Source organism: Monodelphis domestica, chromosome 7, assembly GCF_027887165.1.
Source record: "Monodelphis domestica isolate mMonDom1 chromosome 7, mMonDom1.pri, whole genome shotgun sequence".
Lineage (NCBI taxonomy): Eukaryota > Metazoa > Chordata > Mammalia > Didelphimorphia > Didelphidae > Monodelphis > Monodelphis domestica.
In genome coordinates, this window is record NC_077233.1 from 264,999,017 (window position 1) to 265,017,632 (window position 18,616).

The 18,616-nt window shown below is 44.3% G+C and overlaps 2 protein-coding genes across 3 annotated transcripts; one reads left to right on the forward strand and one right to left on the reverse strand.

The window, feature by feature from the left end:
• Positions 1–7,000, forward strand: LOC100016631 (sodium/glucose cotransporter 2). The gene is made up of 14 exons (XM_001370387.3): positions 1–146; positions 975–1,046; positions 1,176–1,280; positions 2,075–2,239; positions 2,414–2,519; positions 4,057–4,137; positions 4,330–4,559; positions 4,639–4,774; positions 4,918–5,025; positions 5,291–5,441; positions 5,563–5,731; positions 5,864–6,079; positions 6,251–6,383; positions 6,517–7,000. Exons 1-14 carry the CDS (start codon positions 45–47, stop codon positions 6,735–6,737), a joined length of 1,995 nt encoding a protein of 664 aa, XP_001370424.1. The 5' UTR covers positions 1–44; the 3' UTR covers positions 6,738–7,000.
• On the reverse strand, positions 7,000–18,277 carry RUSF1 (RUS family member 1). Of its 2 annotated transcripts, XM_001370357.4 has the most exons (14): positions 18,019–18,277; positions 17,270–17,347; positions 16,740–16,854; positions 16,373–16,418; positions 15,070–15,102; positions 14,861–14,966; positions 13,042–13,143; positions 12,144–12,214; positions 11,879–12,063; positions 11,744–11,801; positions 11,447–11,517; positions 7,686–7,829; positions 7,522–7,599; positions 7,000–7,300 (listed from the first exon to the last, which is right to left on the reverse strand). In XM_001370357.4, exons 1-14 carry the CDS (start codon positions 18,163–18,165, stop codon positions 7,206–7,208), a joined length of 1,329 nt encoding a protein of 442 aa, XP_001370394.3. In that variant the 5' UTR covers positions 18,166–18,277; the 3' UTR covers positions 7,000–7,205. The 2 variants fall into 2 exon arrangements, with proteins under 2 accessions (XP_001370394.3, XP_056662719.1); XM_056806741.1 differs by lacking the exon at positions 16,740–16,854 and having other exon boundaries at positions 18,019–18,150.
• Between the last annotated feature and the right edge of the window lie 339 nt (positions 18,278–18,616).

Below are 18,616 nucleotides of genomic sequence, written 5' to 3' on the forward strand. Positions count from 1 at the left end.
GGAGGCCAGTACCCAGACAGGATTCGAGGCAGAGCTGAGGCATCATGGAGGAGAGCATGGCAGACTCCAGGAATTTTATTGACAACCCAGCAGACATCGTTGTCATCGCTGGTTACTTCTTTTTGGTCATCGGGGTCGGTTTGTGGGTGAGAAGCTAAAAGATTACGTCTTGAGCTTGGGCTGGATCAGAGAGGACAGAGGGAGGAGAGGACAAGAATAGCTGATGGGAGGGGGTAAGGGATAGGACACCTAGGGTCCTAGAAAACTAGAATGTCAGTGCTGGAAAGGGCCTGAAAGGTCAACTGGTTCAACTTTTAGAAAAAGAAACTGAGGGTCAAAGAGAAATGACCTGCCCAAGGTTAGCGAACAAATTAATGGTAGATCCAGGATTTGGAGTTTAATCTTTTGACCTCCAGTCCTCTGCACTTAAAGAACAGTGTTGTCTCTGAAGGAGAAAGACACAAACTGGGAGCTGGAAGTCTGGCTTTCAAAATCAAAGCAATCTAGGTAGGAGTTGGGAAGGGAATAGGGTATAGTAAAAAGCAAACAGTCAGAAACCACCCTGGATTTGGAATCTGAGGGCCCAAGTTCAAATCCTGACTTTGCCACTTACTGCATGACCTTGGGCTAGTCATTGAACCTCTATGGGTCTCAGCTTTCCTCTTCTTTAAATGAGAGTCTGGATCTCTTAGGTCTCTTTCAGCACTAATATCTTATGCTTCTAAGATCATGTGACTAGGGTTGAAGGCTGGAATAGGAGTTAATATTCATACTGAAACAAGGCTGAGGAATGTGAGGAGGACACTAATGAGGTACAAATAGATGATCCCATTAGCCCAACCCCTGCCCCCATCCATGTCCTCACTCCCCACCCCCTTTAATGCTATTCCCTTGGCTGGTCATCAAATGTTCTGCCCAGCTATGATCCCTATTCCTCAAAGCTAGCTGCAGCCACCACCTCCCTTCTCTCCTAGTCCATGTGCCGGACAAACCGGGGGACCATTGGAGGATACTTCTTGGCTGGAAGGAGTATGATATGGTGGCCGGTGAGGAAGGGCTTTGGAATAGGGGTGGGAGTATCATGGGAAAGGGTTTGGGAAGAATGTGAAAGGGAATGAGGGGAATTGGGGGTTATCCCTCCTGACTCCAACTCCCTCCCATCCCAATTCTTGCAGGTTGGAGCCTCTCTCTTTGCCAGCAACATTGGGAGTGGACATTTTGTGGGCCTGGCTGGGACGGGGGCAGCAAGTGGACTAGCAGTGGCCGGATTTGAGTGGAATGTGAGTTTCACTCCCTTTTCTTCTGCAGTCTCACCATCCACTGGAGATGGTACTGTTGTCCTGTGGGGACCACCATCTGTATCTCTCGATTCCCAGAGATGGAGGTAAAGGCTCCTCTAGCAGGGAGCCTAGAGATTAGCTCTGAGATAGAACTTCTTCATCTAGAATCGGAGACACAGAAGGAAAGGAGTGGAAGCTGGGGAAGGTGCCTTGAGCTTCTTCTTCTTCCTTGGAAGTTATGCAGGGCATTCCTCCACAGAGGAAGGTGGTTGGACAAGATGACCTTGAATGATGATGATGATGGTCTTGAAGAGGCACAGAATTGATCCCCAGCTTCCTCCTGATCCCATTTCCCCCTATCCACAGGGACAGCCCTCTCTGATCATCACACTGATCACAGCAGGTTCTGTTTTGTTGGCCTCCCCAGTTCCTGGGGTACAGTGGCCTGTTTTCTAGACAGTTCCTAATTGAACTCAATTTTCATCACCCACTGGATCTTCTGAATCTTTTCCCTCTGGAGACCTGGACCTCCCTCCAATTCACTCCAGCAGTGGTATCAAAACTCAGATCAAAACATATCCCTACAGGCCATGTATTGACTTAGAAAACCATGAATTAACATTATGGTTATTGTATCGCGCTTTTTATTTAGTCTGTTCCAACGTTCCCCAATTACATTTGAAGCTGGTTCAGGCAGCAAGTGTGATAACGCTACACTACACAGACCTGTTTCCCTGAACCTCCTCCTCCAGGTGGGGGTACCCCACTGAAAACCCTGTAATCTCTCTCCCCAGGCCCTGTTTGTGGTGCTGCTCCTGGGCTGGCTGTTTGCCCCAGTGTACCTGACAGCAGGAGTCATCACTATGCCCCAGTACCTGAGAAAGCGTTTCGGGGGTCATCGGATCCGTCTCTACCTTACAGTGCTCTCGCTCTTTCTCTACATCTTCACCAAAATCTCTGTAGGGTCCAACTATGTAGAAGTAGGGGGTGGGGTGGGAGGCGGCATGGCTGTCACGTTGGAGGGATATGACATTTGGGTCCTGTGGGGAACAGAATGGGGGATAGACAATTGGATCCTGGAGGACAAGATGCCTAAATCCTAATACTTTCCCTATTGACCTGACCTTCTCCAGGTGGACATGTTCTCCGGGGCTGTGTTCATTCAACAAGCTCTGGGCTGGAATATCTATGCCTCTGTTATTGCCCTCCTAGGCATCACCATGATCTATACAGTGACAGGTAGGCAAGGCAGGCCTACAATAGGGAGTAGGACGGTACTGTTGTCCAGTGGGACATTCTAGTAGGGAGAAGGAATAAGAATCACCTTGCCTTTTAAATTTAGGGCTTTACCCACAAGTGACCAGGCTAGGTGGTTTTTTCCTCATTAACTGGTTTGGGTGGCAGGGCAGGCTCAGAGCTCTCTCCCAGTCTAGTGGATTCCAAATAAGAAGGCAAATGTTCCGAACCTATTGGCTTATAGTGCTGCTGGAGATGGCACCAAGGTTCTTGGATCAGAGTGCTGGAAGGGTCCTCAAATGAAAAATGAGGAAAATGAGACTTGACAGGGGAAATGACTTGCCCAAAGTCATACGAGTGGGTAAACAGCAGATTCAACATGACACTTACTGGAGCAAAAAAGGAGTTATGACCTACTATAAAATGGAGTGCTACACTACTACAGAAGAGAGGCCAAATGGTTCAATAGGAAAAACAAAACAAGCAAAAAGGCAAAAGCCCTCTGTGCCAGCCTGGCCTTGTTGCATAGCCTTGGGCAAAGCAGCTCCCTCATCCTCACCATCTCAAATAGAAAAGGACTGCAAAGACCATCTAGTCCAGGGAGTGCATTTTACTTTTTGGTAACTGGCTTCCTTTGCAATTCTGTATATTTCATGCACTAAAAACCCTTCAAAGGGTCCAGAGATTTGACTAGACTGCCAAAAGGGTCCATGATGCAAGAACTCCGGTTGAATCTAACCCTCTATCTGAATGGGAAGTGTTTCTTCCACTCCATTATCTCAAAGACTTTCAGCTTCAGGAAACTCCCTACCTCTTGAGACAGCCCCCTCACTTTTTTGAACAGCTTTGATCCTTAGGTTCTTCCATAATTTAGCCAAAATCTTCTTTCTCTACAATTCTCCCAATTGTTCCTAGTCCTGAGCTCTGGGAGTCAAATAAAATAACTTCCATATGCTGGCCATCCAAATATTCACTTAATCATATTTCCCCATCTTATCTTCTGTGGACTAACTGCCCAATTCTGTTAAGCAATGGGGAGGTTTTTAGGTCCCTCACCATTCTTATTCACGTTATTTGGCCATACTCTAGCTGTCACAGTCCTTTTTAAGATGGCCTTCTTAAAAACACACATTTCTGAGGACAGCTAGGTGCCTCATTGGATTGAGAATCAGGCCTAGAGATGGGAGGTCCTGGGTTCAAATCCAACCTTAGACACTTTCTATGTGACCCTAGGTAAATCACGACAAATGCCTAGGCTTTACCCCTCTTTTGCCTTGGAACCAATACAGACAATTACAGATTCTAAGATGGAAAATAAGGGTTTAAAAAACAAACACCCATTTTTCTCATCTGTCAAGGAGATGTAACAGCTAAATAGATAAACAGCTTCCTAGTTGCAGGGTGCCAATCAAGATTAAATAAGATGATAGATGTTTAAGTGCCTGCGAAATTATGAAACCATCATTATTTTTGTTTTTTAGGGGTGGGATGGGGGGGATAGAAAAGGATGGCCTGTCTTCTGACTTCATTCTCCTTCCAGGGGGACTGGCTGCACTGATGTATACAGATACCGTCCAGACTTTTGTCATTCTTGGGGGAGCATTCATCCTCATGGGCTATGGTATGACGGAGCATAACCTTGACTTCTTTGGGGTGGAGGGAACTATAGGTTGGAGGATAGGACAGCTCGGTTTCTTAGGAAGGGGTGGAACTTTATGGACAAAAGGAAGCTTGAGGCCTCAATAGGAAGTTCCCTGGGAAGAAGCAAATCTGTGTCACCAGGCCTTGTGACTGTCCTCTCTCCTTGTGCCAGCCTTCAATGAGGTGGGCGGGTATACAGGTCTCTTTAACAAGTACTTGGAAGCCAAGACCACACAAACCTTTTCTGAGGACCCCATGGTGGGCAACATTTCACCCTCCTGCTATGAGCCTCGAGCTGACTCCTATCATCTTCTCCGGGATCCAGTGTCTGGAGATTTGCCTTGGCCAGCTCTGCTGGTGGGGCTCACCATTGTCTCTGGCTGGTATTGGTGCAGTGACCAGGTATGGAGATGAAGGGAGAATGGGAATGTTGGGGTCTGAGAATCTGATCTGAGCCAAGGGAATCTCTCTCATGTCTCAGGTTATTGTACAGAGGTGCTTGGCAGGGAAGAACCTGACCCACATTAAAGCTGGCTGTATCCTGTGTGGCTACCTGAAACTGCTGCCCATGTTCCTGATGGTCATGCCAGGAATGATTAGCCGAATTCTCTACCCAGGTAACAGCTCAACTTCATTCTGATCTTAGGAATCGGGGGTCCTTGCTCTTGGACTTGGCTTCCTGTGCCAAACCCAAATATATAAATGTTCAACTGCCCTGCCAGGACTTGGCTTTCTCTAGCTTTGTGTGGTCCTTTTTTAGATAAAGTGGCATGTGTGGCTCCAGAAGTGTGTAAGCAGATCTGTGGTACAGAGGTTGGCTGTTCCAACATTGCCTACCCACTGCTGGTAGTAAAACTAATGCCCAATGGTAAGATGGGACATGGGGGTGGGGAATGGGGAAGAGAACAGACATCTGCATTAGTCACAGAATATTAGAGTTGCAAGGGTCCTTGGAGATCCAGTCCAGCCAAGGAAATGGAGGCCCAGAAAGGGAAAGTGATTTACCCAGAGCTAGGCAATGAGTTAGTAGTAAGGCCAGAACTTCCTCTCAGTGGAGGGCTCTTTCCACCAGATCACCACCTTCCCTTAAGTCTGGTTATAAAGTGCTTCACCGTCATCTCCTTCCTGCCTAGGTCTTCGTGGACTAATGCTGGCCGTCATGCTGGCTGCTCTCATGAGCTCCTTGGCCTCCATCTTCAATAGCAGTAGCACCCTCTTCACTATGGACATTTACACAAGGCTTCGACCTCGAGCAGGAGACAGAGAGCTGCTACTGGTGGGCAGGTGAGGTCCCATCCTCAGCCCCGAGGCAACGATTCTGGGGAACACTCCTTGGAGACCACCATCTGAGCCTGAGCTGGGGGTAGAGGTGACAGTCCAGTCATCACCTTTCTGTTCTTCCTAGGCTCTGGGTACTATTTATTGTTGCAGTCTCAATTGCCTGGCTCCCTGTGGTCCAGGCTGCACAAGGCGGTCAGCTCTTTGACTACATCCAAGCCATCTCTAGCTACCTGGCTCCACCAGTTTCAGCAGTCTTCGTCCTTGCTCTCTTTGTGCCCAGGGTCAACGAACCAGTGAGTCATAGAAATTTAGACAGAGGGAACTTCGATGGCAGGGGAACTAAGGGAATTTAGGAGTAATTAGCAGGGAGGGTTCCTGGGGTTGTGGGGGCCACTTTTAAGTGTGATTACTCCTTTCTTCACCAGGGTGCTTTCTGGGGGCTAATTGGGGGCCTGTTGATGGGGTTGGCCCGCCTCATCCCAGAGTTCTACTTTGGCACTGGCAGCTGCGTCCGGCCCTCATCCTGCCCCAGTCTCTTCTGTGGCGTCCATTACCTTTATTTTGCCATCATACTTTTCATCTGTTCCTGTATCATAATTCTCACCATATCCTTCTGCACAACACCCATTCCCTCAAAGCACGTAAGTGTGGCCTAGTCTGGATGCTTCCTTTCTCCAGAGGGCAATTCCTTGTCCCCCCTGGATTGAAGGAACTGTGTTACTGGTTTCAGCATTGTCCACGGTGCCCTAAACTTAGTGGATGTCAACTGAATCAAATGAATCAATGAATTCATGGGCCCCTTTTTCTCTTAGCTCCACCGCCTCGTATTTAGCCTCCGCCACAGTAAGGAAGAGCGGGAGGACCTGGACGTGGATGAGCGGCAGACGGGACCCCCTGAATTCCCTGTGCAAAATGGCCAGCTGGAGCACGCAGTAGAAATAGAAGGTAGGCTATTAGGGGCAGGGCATGAGGCCCAGGTCTAAGTCTACAAATACAAGGAAGGAGACTGGGTTTTCTTTGGAAGGGTGGGAGGCTCAGGGGTTCTCTCTGCTGGGCACTGAGTCTTCATTTCCTTCAGAACCCTCACGGGCAGCCCCAAGCCTACTCCGCCAATGCCTACTCTGGTTCTGTGGGATGACAGGAAGTGGTCCAAGCAGCTCCACACCTCCCTCGGAAGAGGCAACAAGAGCCCAGGAATTGGCAGACATTACTGAGGATCCACACTGGGCCCGAATCGTCAACTTCAATGCACTGCTTATGATGACAGTGGCAGTCTTTCTATGGGGGTTTTTTGCCTGACACTTTGGTGACAGAGCATGGTTAGGGAACAGGGAAGTTGAGTGACTTCAACACTGACACTGCTAGAATCTAGGACTGGCATTTTGGGAGGAAAAACAGACCCTAACATGCAGACTTTGGTTCATTTCTAGTTACATCGGCTTCATCACTCATCAACTACATACCATTGTTATACTTGATGAATATATCCATCATTTATATTACTGTATCAGCTTAAAATGTGGCTACTCTTGGGTTGACTAAAAATAAAACTCATTACAGATCTGGAGAGTTCAATGTAATTTAAAAAATGGTAACACAGATAAGGTACTCCCACCCAAAGAAAACAGAAAAGGTGCTGACATGGGACGTTCTCTTGGTGACAGTGGCTCTGTTTCTCTGGAAACCTCCTTATTCCCTTGGTCCATCTCCAGAGCATTCCTGGTCCCCATCTGGCTTCGTCTGTGTCCAGGTGATATAGCAGGGCATTCACAAAGTCTTCTTCTTCTGCAGGGGCCATGTGGCTCGCCACTCATCTACCTCCAATAGATGGTGCTCTGTCTCCCAGCCTACAGCCTGTAGCTCTGGTGGGAAAAGGTCCCTCATAACCACTGAAGGACCCTTAATCTATTATCTAAGCTCCCAACCCCTCCCCACTTTAAAGCCAAGGAAGCAAATTCAGAAAAAGGAAGTGATTTGCCAAGGTCATACAATGAATAAGTGGAAGATCCAGATTAGAATCCAGGACCCTCAAATTTTCAGGTCAGGGTAGAATGGTTAAAGGAAGGAGTATGGATCGTATTACCTTTCAAGAACTTGGGGTAGAGCTTATCAAGGATTTGGTAAGTTTCCTTGACAATGGTCCAACTGTCTCCTTCAGGGGCTAGGGAGCAGAAACAATAACCAGAGTGAGCTCCTCTAGCCCTTCTCTCTTCCTGCTGTGCCCTATATAAAACCCCTAACTCTCACCTGCCCTGATTTGACCCCTCAGGGTCTCCAGCTCTTCCATAAGGGGCACATCTTCCAACAGGGTTGCCAGCAAAAGTCCATGTGTTGCTGCCCTCAGAATGACCCCAGTACTTACTTCCTGGCCCAAAGTCACCTGTATCTGACCTGGAGAGATAGAGGTACAAGTTGTAGTCTGGCACATTAGTCTCTAGGACACACTTTAGGCATTCCCCTACATCTTTGCTCCTAGAGTACCTTCCCTTCTTCCCTGCTCATCCCTCAAGGCTTTACTCAAATGCTACCTCCACTTGTGGAGCCTTCCCCAACAGCCTTGGTTCATACACTATTCTTTTTTCTTTGAGCTCCATTTACTGTCACATTTGTCTATTCCACTAGTGACCTTTAGCTTTCGTTTTGGGGTTCATTAGGTTTATTTTTATCTGTACATATCATATCTCCCCAAATACATTTGTAAGATCCTTAAGGACAGGAGTATGGTTTACACTTGTGTACCTGGCATATATGCCTTATACAAGTGCTTAATAAATATTTGTTGACTGCCTGCCTGATAACCAGACTGGGAAAGAACCTTGGAAGAACAATTACAAAGATATTGTGGAGAGAAAAAGGGAAGCGAGTAGTGATTGCTATATGAGGGGAGAAGAATTAGGCTTCTTCCAACTGGAAAGACTGAGACAGGGATATGATGAAAGCATATAAACTCATAATGGAAAAGGCAGATTTCTTTCCCAAATCTTTGATTATAAGAGTCTTACTGGGAGCTCTGAAGCTTTCTAAAAAGAAAACATATAATCATTTGAATGTGAGTAAATACGCAGAATTTGTAACCCAAAAAAGTGATAAAGCCAAGAAAAGCATGCATGTATATGTACACATACACACCTCTCTCTAAGCTACAGGAACTTACAGCTACATAAACTCATAGTTGGAAAGGCCTTTAAAAGTCAATGAGTTCATATATCATGAGCTCACAATGGTTGGCATATTCATGTGAAATTTGTAGTCATCTAAAATCAAGTCTTTTTCACACAAACCACCATCAAAGTAAGGTCTCCCTAATCTTTCAATCATGCAATTTAGCCCTTTATATCTATTCTTGATCACTTTCTTCTGTTAGTTTCAGTCTATCCTATGGTCCTGGGTTACAGAACACTAACGGTCTTTGAAAGAATAAAATTTCATTACTCAGAGGGCAAGAGACATAGAGGAGCGGGCTACATCTTCTAATCTTCCAGAAATCCATTTTACAGACCTGATGGTTCAGACTCTACCTAAACACTAAAACCAGTGACAGGGAATTCAAGTACTCCTGAAGCAAACTGTTCCACTGCTGTACAGCTTCATGCATTAGAAAATTCTTCCTTACTGATGAATGACCACAGATTGAAGCATCAATTTTTTCACTTTATTATTCTTGGATTTTGTTTTGGGATTTTTTTGTGTATGTGTCTTCTTTCACAACATGGCTAATATGGAATTGCTTTGCATGACTTCACATTTATAATCAATATCATTTTGCTTACCTTCTCAAAGGGTGAGGGAGAGAACTTGGAACTCAAAATTTTTTACAAATTGTTAAAAAATTTCAAATTGTAATTGGGAAATATTTAATGAAATAAATTTTTAAAAAATGTATTAAAATGTAAAAAAAAGTATTAAAAAATTTCATATACATATGAAAAATTCTTCTCAATACTCATTTGAAATATGCCTTTCTGGAGCTTTTACTCACTGATATTAGTAATACCCACTGGAGCAACACTGAACAAGTCTCTCCCCTCTTCGCCCAACCCATGAAAGTCCTTAAGATGCAGGATATCCCAAATGTCTTATTAAAACTTAAAACTATAACAAATGCTTTTGAGATATGCTAAACAACATTGTCACCCTTCAGTTCACTCTCTTCCAGGCTAGTCTATTCTCATATCCTTCAGATATTTTCCTCTTGACATGATTTGTAGATCCTTCACAATCTTGATTACATTCCTCTAGATTAGAGGTTCAAACTGATCCAGCATTGACATAATTTTCATGGGGACTATAAGTTTGGATGGAGAAAGAATTACATCTTTATTTTCACTAACCTCTACATGGAATTCAGTATTTCCTTCAATTATTTAAAATTGTCAATCTGGGAAGGAGTCCATAGGTTTCACTAGATAGCCAAAGGGGATCATGGTCACCCCAAAATCAAGAACTCCTGTTCTAAATAGACTCTTACAATATTATGCTACTTTAAAACAAAATAAAAAAACAACAACAATGTGATGCTCAGAGCTGGGCATAATACTGCAGATTTGAGTCTGATCATGTCAGAGGACAGTAAAGTTGTCATTCTCCTATTGTGGACACTGTGCTTTTATTCATCTATCATGAGCTCACAATGGCTGACACATTCATGTTAAACTTGTGGTCAACTAAAACCTTCAGATCTTTTACACACAAACTATTATCATGGAAGGTCTCCCTAATCTTGTACTCATGTAGTTTAGGACTTTACATAGATTTTTGATTATTTTCTTCTAATAGTTTGTTACTCCTATGGCTCAGAATCCCAAAACACCAAGTCTGATAATAAAATCTGATACCACTCAGAAGGCATCAGAGACAAAGAGTGAGAAAGAACAAACTCTACAAAACATAGAAAATTTAGAAACTCTGAAGAAATGGACAAGGCACGTCATCAGAAGAATGTATGATTGAAAAGAGATGGGCTGATCTCTTGGGTGTTCTACAGGCATACTACTGAAGTAGGGAGAAAGCAAGGAAGGTCACTAGCACATTGGGGCCTCCAGTAACAATCTTATAGAAGGACACAGTCAAGAGCAGCTCAAGATGGACAAGCAAAGAGACTGCTACCTACACTGTGGGAGGGAACATTCACATTGATGTTACAAAGTCATTTGAGAATTATTGTTTCAGCCCCTTTTAAAATCACAAAAATTGCCATCTTTTGAATTCTGGTCATCATTCAAAAAAGCTATCTTTCTTAGTTTTGCAACAGTCTGATGTGTGATATGCCCTGCTATATACTTCTTTACCCAAGTTGAAGATAAAAATGTTGATTAGAAAGTCATATGGCGCTAGAGGCCTCCATCCAGGCTAACAGTGATCTTAATACTCTCTGAGGTCAATTGTTGAACCAGACTTACCTAGCTATATCATGTAGTCAACATTCGTATTTTCTATTTTTGTAAATATTCATCCATATCACCTAGATTGCCATATAATTGGGCATAATAGTTTTTAATGATTGCCTTCATTTCCTCTTCATTAGAGGTGAGGTCTCCCTTTTCATCTTTGATACTGTTAATTTGGTTTTCTTCTTTCCTTTTTTCAATTAGATTGACCAGTACTTTGTCTATTTTATTTGTTTTTTTTCAAAGTACCAGCTTCTAGTCTTATTTATTATTAAATCAATAGTTCTTTGACTTTCAATTTTATTAATTTCTCCTTTAATTTTTAGGATCTCTAATTTAGTTTTCATCTGAGGATTTCTAGTTTGTTCACTTTCTAGTTTCTTAATTTGCATGCCCAATTCATTGACCTCTGCCCTCCTTAATTTGTTAATATATGAACTCAAGGATATAAATTTGCCCCAACATTACTATTTTCTGACCAAGCTATTAAGGGGAGTTAAGAGGGATTTTTATGTTCTTATATAAACTGTCTAAAAGGAAAAGGGAAGGAAATGAGTTATTCATAAATCATTCCATTCCCCTTCCCCTTCCTCCCTTAGTCTATCTTTCTACTTCTCTCACCTCGGCATCGGTCCCAGCGCAGGAGATAGGGCTGTTGGTGCCCTTCACTCACCTGCTGTAGTTCAAAGACACTAGGGAAAGAAAGAAACACAATGGGCTGGCATATGGGAGAGGTGAAGGTGGCAGTGGTAGGGTGGCTATGGGTGAAAGGGATATGGCTAGGCAGGAAGTCCAAAGGAAAAGGATTGGGGAAAGGGCCTTGTAGTGGTAAGAAAGTCCAATGTCTTCAAGTGGGGTAACAAAGGCCCAGAGAATGCATGAGGGAAGGAGGCAGGAAGAGAGAAGGATATCACTCACCTTGAGATCAGGCTGTGCAGGGGAACACCCAGGGACAGGGACAGGGCAGAGTGGCAACCTGTAGGGAGCTGGAGTCAGGATGTTCAGTGGGGACTAGGTTAGGGTATGTGGGAGACTGAGGAGGGGCATTGTCACCTGTCCACAGTGGTTCCATACGATTGGCTGAGGGGGGTGTTAGAACCTTTCCCCATTGAAGGAAGTGCTTTAGGACAAGGTAAAGTCGTGCTTCGTTGAATGTTTCCATAATGACAGCCCGAACAGCTCGGAAGTTGGCGTATAGATGGAGGATTGTGAAAAGGAAGAAGGCAGCAAGACTGAGACTAAGGAAAAGAGATTGAGATTAGAGGCCAAAGACAAAGTAGACAAAGCCCGTCCTTCATGACTTCCCCTAAAATCTCACCTTGGCCGATTAGATACCAGAGGAAGAAGTAAAAGACTGACCAGCAGCCCTGCCAAGTTCACTAAAGTCTCCTGTATTGGGAGAGAAGTTGGCAAAAAAGGGGAAAAAGTCAGGTCAGCAGTTCTATCGTGGTGTCATTGCCAGATTAATCTTTCTAAAGCAGAGTTTTCACCATGTTATTCCCCAACTCAAGAAGCTTCCAATGGTTCCTACAGAATGTAGGCCAAATTTCTTAAACCTCAGTTCAAGGATCTTTAAAAATCTGCCCATAAATATGCTTCTTGAAGGTTCCTTCCAGTTCTAAATATATTAGAAAATGCTTCAATCAAACTGATCAATTCCTTAGGATCTAGCTTTGGAGAGATGACAATCTAGGAAGGGAAATGATAAATTTTTCATAAAATCATAAGACAACTCAAACAAAAAAATATAAAAAAGGTTTATAGGAGTTTAACTGTTTGGGTGCTTTAGCACTTGTCCTCAGGCACAAGATACAAGAGTATTGTTTGGTGCACCTTTGAACAATGCTGGGTCCTCAATTTATCCTAAAACTCCATCAACACGCTAATCTTACCACTGAAGAGAGGTTTAGTCTTGACATGTTCTATTCCTGTCCTCTACAGCTTTTTTCACACTGGAAAAACATTGGGAAGGACAAGCTATTAATCAGCTTGATTGTTTCTCTTGTTCAGTGAAAGAAACCATCACATTTGCCTATGTCTAGATTAGCTTATCAAGCCTACTCACAGACATTGTGGTATCTACTTAAATTCTCCTCCTCCCGAAAGAAGGGTTAGGCTATCTTCCCACAGATCCCTAACTCAGTGCCTTTGCTGTTCTGGCTCAAATCCAGTCCTACCCTAGGCCTTGACTCCACATCTCTTCTCAGGTCTCTTACCTGGCTTCCGTCTTTGGCTGAAACATCAGCCATATTGTCTCTCCTGGCCTGGTGCATGGTAAGTGCTGCCCGTGTGGCTCCTCCTGCTACTCCCACAATGCACTAAAAGTGAAATATGTTAGGAAAGAAGCTCAATGCCAATACAGCAACATCATATTCTCAGGACTAATTCTCATACATTTAGATCATATAGCCCACATTTTCATGACATTGGAAGACATTTTCAACCCTTTCCTAAGTTACTGAGAGAAAACAGGGCTAAGACCCTGAAAGAACTCAGCATAGTTTCAACAGTTTAGTACAAAAACCAAACCTATTACTATGGTTCCAGGTAGTAAAAGAATGTAAGTTCCTTATGGGCATAGAATACCTTTGCATTTGTATTCCCAATACTTAGCATAGTATTTTACAGGATTACAGCTTGAGAGATGAGATCTTAGAAATCAAGTCCTTCTCTTTTCATTTTATAGATGAAGAGATTTGAAACTCAGAAGTGACTCATCCTAGGTCAAACACCTATTTAAGTGGGGGAACTCACACTTTCCTGACTATAAGCCTAACACCTTCTCTACTATGCCAGCCCTGCCCCTGAACTTAACAGATGACTGATAAATGTTCATTAAAAATATAGTGTCCCCACAAACCAGTGTCCTCCAAGTGACTTTCAAGAGCCCTGACTTTAGCAATCTGAGGCACTTTCTTTTTTCGAAACAAAGGAAGGAAATAATTATCTCCCTCCTCTATCAGATACAGTGGGTCCTTTCTACTTCTAGATCTAGCACCTTTTTTCCTAATTCTCTCCCTTCCCAGAATCTTGAGAGTCTATGACTCTTTTCCCCACAGCAGAAGCCCTAAGCATCATACTCATATTATATATCCTTTCTATTTACCCCTCCTGAACCACACCAGCCATCCACCCAAATTAGCACCAGTTAAATTTTCTTGACTACATCATGTGCTTTCCAGTCTTCACAATCTCTATAGAGCTCTTCTCTACCTAGCTAAATACCACCCCCTATCCTTCAAAGCTAAAATAAAATTCTACATCCTATATGAAGTCGTCCCTGACCATTCTGGTCCTGTTAGATCATTACAGGATACTAGAATTTTGGAGCCTAAGGATCAGAGATCATCTAGTCTAATCCCTTCATTTTATGGATAAGACCAAAGTGCTATTATTGCCCAGTCATATAGCTAGTCAGTGGCAGTTTCCTGACTCCCAGTCCATGACAATTCAAATACACTATGCTAAATTCTGACAATTCTTATGAACCATATTTCTCTTATTTTCATACTTCAAGATTCAGAGGTATGGGCATTCCCTCCATCAAGGCAGACTATATCTCCATCACATCTCAGTTTGTGGTTTCATAAACTAAGCCCCAAATCATTATTTGTTCTCCAATCCCTTGCTGGTGAGCTTTTCTATATTTAAACTAGTCCTTGGACAATTCTTAATCATCAAGCCTTTATTAAAGCCAATGTAGCAAAACCTGCCAAGAGTGCCTCCTTGGAGCAATACCATGAAAAATTTATAATGGAAAAAATACCATGAAGAGCAATACCATGGAAAATTCTAAGTCACCTTGGAACCACAATGAGGCATCAGATTATATTATTCATATATTATCATGCCCTGTCATTGTTATTTAAACTTTCAAGTGCCTCTGTTTTATTGCTCCTATTGGACTCCTCCAGGGAACATGTCTTATGCATCTCTTAAATCTTCTAAGGAACACAGGACCGCCCATAATAAGTTATGAGAAAATGATTATTAATTGATTTACATCCCCTCCCCTAATCTTTTCAAGATGAGTACCTTGGCTAAGCTGCTGACACAAACAATGAGGGTAAAGCAGGATGGGAATCCTGGGGCCACAATCTCTAGAAACATGGCTGCATCATTGAGAACATCAGCGAAAAGCCTGAGGTCAGAGGTTAGAGGTCCTAAATTTCCATAACCAAAAATTTACTTTCTGCTCTCCAACTCCAACGAGCTCTGAAGCCTCCCCAATGCACCTTCATTACCTCCATTTCTTGGCCTCACAATCCAGTCTGCTCCTATAGGGAAGAGATTACTTTGCATTGAAACCAAGAAGAAAGAATTTACTGTGCAGTCATCTTTACATAAAGGCAGAGTAAAGTTACCTATATGAAGTGAATTGGAAGACTCTAGGAAAACCCTCCCTTCCCCCAAAAAACTCTCACCCAATTTATTACTGATCTCTAAAGCCAGATCGTTAGAGAGTCACTCTTGGTATAAGCAATGCTTTCTCTAAGCTCTTTCTTTTGAAAACCAAGCAGCACAAGGAACACATTTGGTCCCTAATGAACACACATCCCTAACACCTCAATGTATTTGAAATTATCATTATCTTTTTCTTCTCTGACAAGAGATGGAACAACATAAGGCAACATAGTGTAGTGGAGAGTCACAGATGGAGTCTGTCATTAACTAGACCTTTTGGAAAGTTGGACCACAGTTTTTCTTCTGCTAAGGTTCCCCATCTCTAGATTCTAATATTCTAAAAATCTGAGTAGGTTTAGAAGAGGGGGAAAGAAAAGGAAGTTGAAAAAGGGATACTGATATTGAAATTGATGTCAAGGAATGGTTGGTGGTTGTTAGCCTTTGTACACGAAAAGGACCAAAATGGCATCACTGATACCTTTTGTTTTGTAAATAAATTGGATTTAAGTGAGGCAGTTGCACAGTTATCAGCCTCACTCCTTAGTCCAGAGCCACTGAGGTGGCAAGACAAAGGTCAAGATAAGTGGCAATGGCTGAGGATTCAGAGGATGACCTTGGCATCTTTGATGTCTAACCAAGCACTAAACATTCCACAGCACTCACTTCTACCACTTTCATGGCTGCCGAAATAAATTCTTCCTGTCCAGGAAGTCTTCTAATGCCTGGGATAGACACTAAGTCATTGATGTTGGTTACCCTCAATCTGGTTTAGCCCAGAGGCCTACATGGTTTATCAGAGTGGTCACAGTGCATGCTACAGCTTCTTGAAGCTGCATAATAAGTGAACACAAAAGGAGAAAAACAGCTCTGAAAAGATCCAGCAAGCCTTCACTTCCATGAACACCCTATATACTCCTATCAAGAAATATTGATTTATTGATTGAAAAGAGGTTGGGGGAAATGGGAAGCTACCAAAAATCAAACTATAATTTGGGTGAGGGTCAGCCCTGTTATCTTAGGTTATTGGTGGCTATGCAGAGTTAAAAGACATAGTGACTGGCCAGTGAAAAGTTCATGATTTAAAACAAGCTTGCTGACAACACCAAATTGGATTGGATCCAGGAGAAAGATGAACTCACTTACCCCATCAACCAGGCAAAACCAATTCGCCCCAGCATGCCAGTTCCATCTATGGTAGAACAGAGGGCACATGAGACCAAAGGGTCACTGAGCTCTATGTCAGTTCATTCATTCATTCAGCAAATAACAATTTCTCATCTACTCTGTGTAAACTGATGGGGTTGATGCAGAAAAGAGGCAAAAATAATCATGGTTCTCCTGAAACAATCTAACAGGAAGATAAACAATTCACAAATAACTTATAAAAAGTAAAAAGTGACAAATACCTAACAGCAGAAAGAAACATGATAGGCATTTGCGACAGGAAGGAGAAAAGGACTAAAAGGCTGAAAACAGGCCATGTGGGGCAGGCATAGAGACCATAGCTCACCTTTTAAGAGCCAAGTGATGGTGGCAGCTGAGACAGAAGCAGCTGCATCTCCCACCCCAACCCCCTGAAGGACAGCTTGAGTTGCCAAGGAGCCTGTGAGGCTGGAGGCAAAAGCCTGGATGATGAAAGATTATCTGGTGAGAGAAACATCATGGGTCTCCCAGCTTTGAATTTGTCATAACCTAGTTTAAAGGGACCTTAGAGATCATTTAGTCAAACTCCCTCCCTTTACAGAGGCCCAGACAAAGGGCAGGAATAACCAGGGCAAGCCTAGAATTAGAACAGGTCTTCTGACTTACAGCCCAGGGCTTGCTCCACTACACCAAGCTGCCAGTCCTGTCATAATTCCCCAAAGTAAAGAATGGAAAGAACACTGGGAAAAAGAAAGAGAGACCTGGATTCAAGCAGACCAGTTTGGGCCTCAAATTCCTCCTCTGTAAAAAGAGAAGGCTGACCTAGATGACCTCCACAGTTCCTCGATTATATCCTCTCCCTTTTCCTCCCTCCCCTTTAGGGGGCTAGATAATAACCTGCACCGTGTCCCATAGCTGGTAAGGCAGGTAGTCTGGGCTGACACTGTCGGGGAAACCATGAGGCAGGAACACAGCCTGAGAGGAGTGAAGAGAGAAGGGAAGTGAGCTTGAGGGTACCCTGGATACCAGGGTTTCACTTCTCTCCCCACAACAGACCCCTCAGACAACCTTTATGCCTTTGATAGACTTTGTGTCCCACCTTATCCCAAAGTCCCTATTTCCTCCCTTATGGGGGTTATGAGTAGGATTGTCTTTTCTGGGGGATGGGGGGGAAGAGGTAGGGATCATCTCTAGTCTACCTACAACTATCTACCAAGTCTCTGTTCTACCCCACCTTTATGAGGAGGGGCCTCTGTTTTGCTCTCTTCTCTAGAGATCTACCATGTTCCATTATGTGGTAGATTTCTATATATGTCCCCTTCCTGGGAGACTTTCTGCACTTCCTGCCTGAAAGGTGGGGATCTTCTCACCCTACCCGCCTCCCCAACCATCAGGGGTGGCTCCACAGCCTCTTTCTAGACTGGGTGGGGTGGGGTGGGGGCGGTGCTGTTTCTCAGTATCCCTCCTAGGAAGAGGGAGTGTCTCCACACTCCTCCCCCTCCCTAGAGTGAGGTGATCTCTCCAAATCCTTCCCCTCCCTTGGGGGTAGCCCTCCACACTCTCCTCCTAGGAGCGTGGGGTGAGGGGTTCTCTGTATCCCTGGTAGGAGGGGGTGTCTCCACATTTCCCCCTCCCCCATCCGTCACCGTGAGAGCGGCTCGCAGGCCTTGCCCAGGCCCGCCGCCAGCCTCCCAGCTCAGGCTCCCATCCGGAGCTACGGTGCAGCTGCGAGGGCGCCTGGAGCCGAACCGCTCCCAGCACTTGATGGCCACTGGCCCCTCACTGCCCGACATCTCGGTCCCCAGGGGTAGCCGTTTAAACTCCCGCCCGGAACAGCGGCAGAAAACAGTTAGTTCCGGAAAGGCGGTTAGGTCCGATGACCTCTAACCCCACACATCCGCCTTCTCTGCAGGCGTGGTTCCGGCCTAGCCCCTCTAAGCCCGAGAGTTGCCCGGTTTAGAAGCTACGGAGACTCTGAAAGGACAGAACGTACACTAAAGCGAAGCACTAGGCTCGCTCTCCCATGGGACTTGTTGCTCTTTTCCCTCCTCCCTGCAGCTGTTCAAGCTGTCCAGTCAGAGCCCTGCCCCCGCCCCTCCCCCACCCCGCTGGCTCCTGCGGACCAGACTTAAAAGTTAGCAGTAACTCAATGCATCCATGGATGGAGGTTGGGTCCTCTAATAAGGAAAACTGGAATTCCAATCCGACTTGAGGAAACTGTAAGCGCTTAGTGGGCCATAGTTT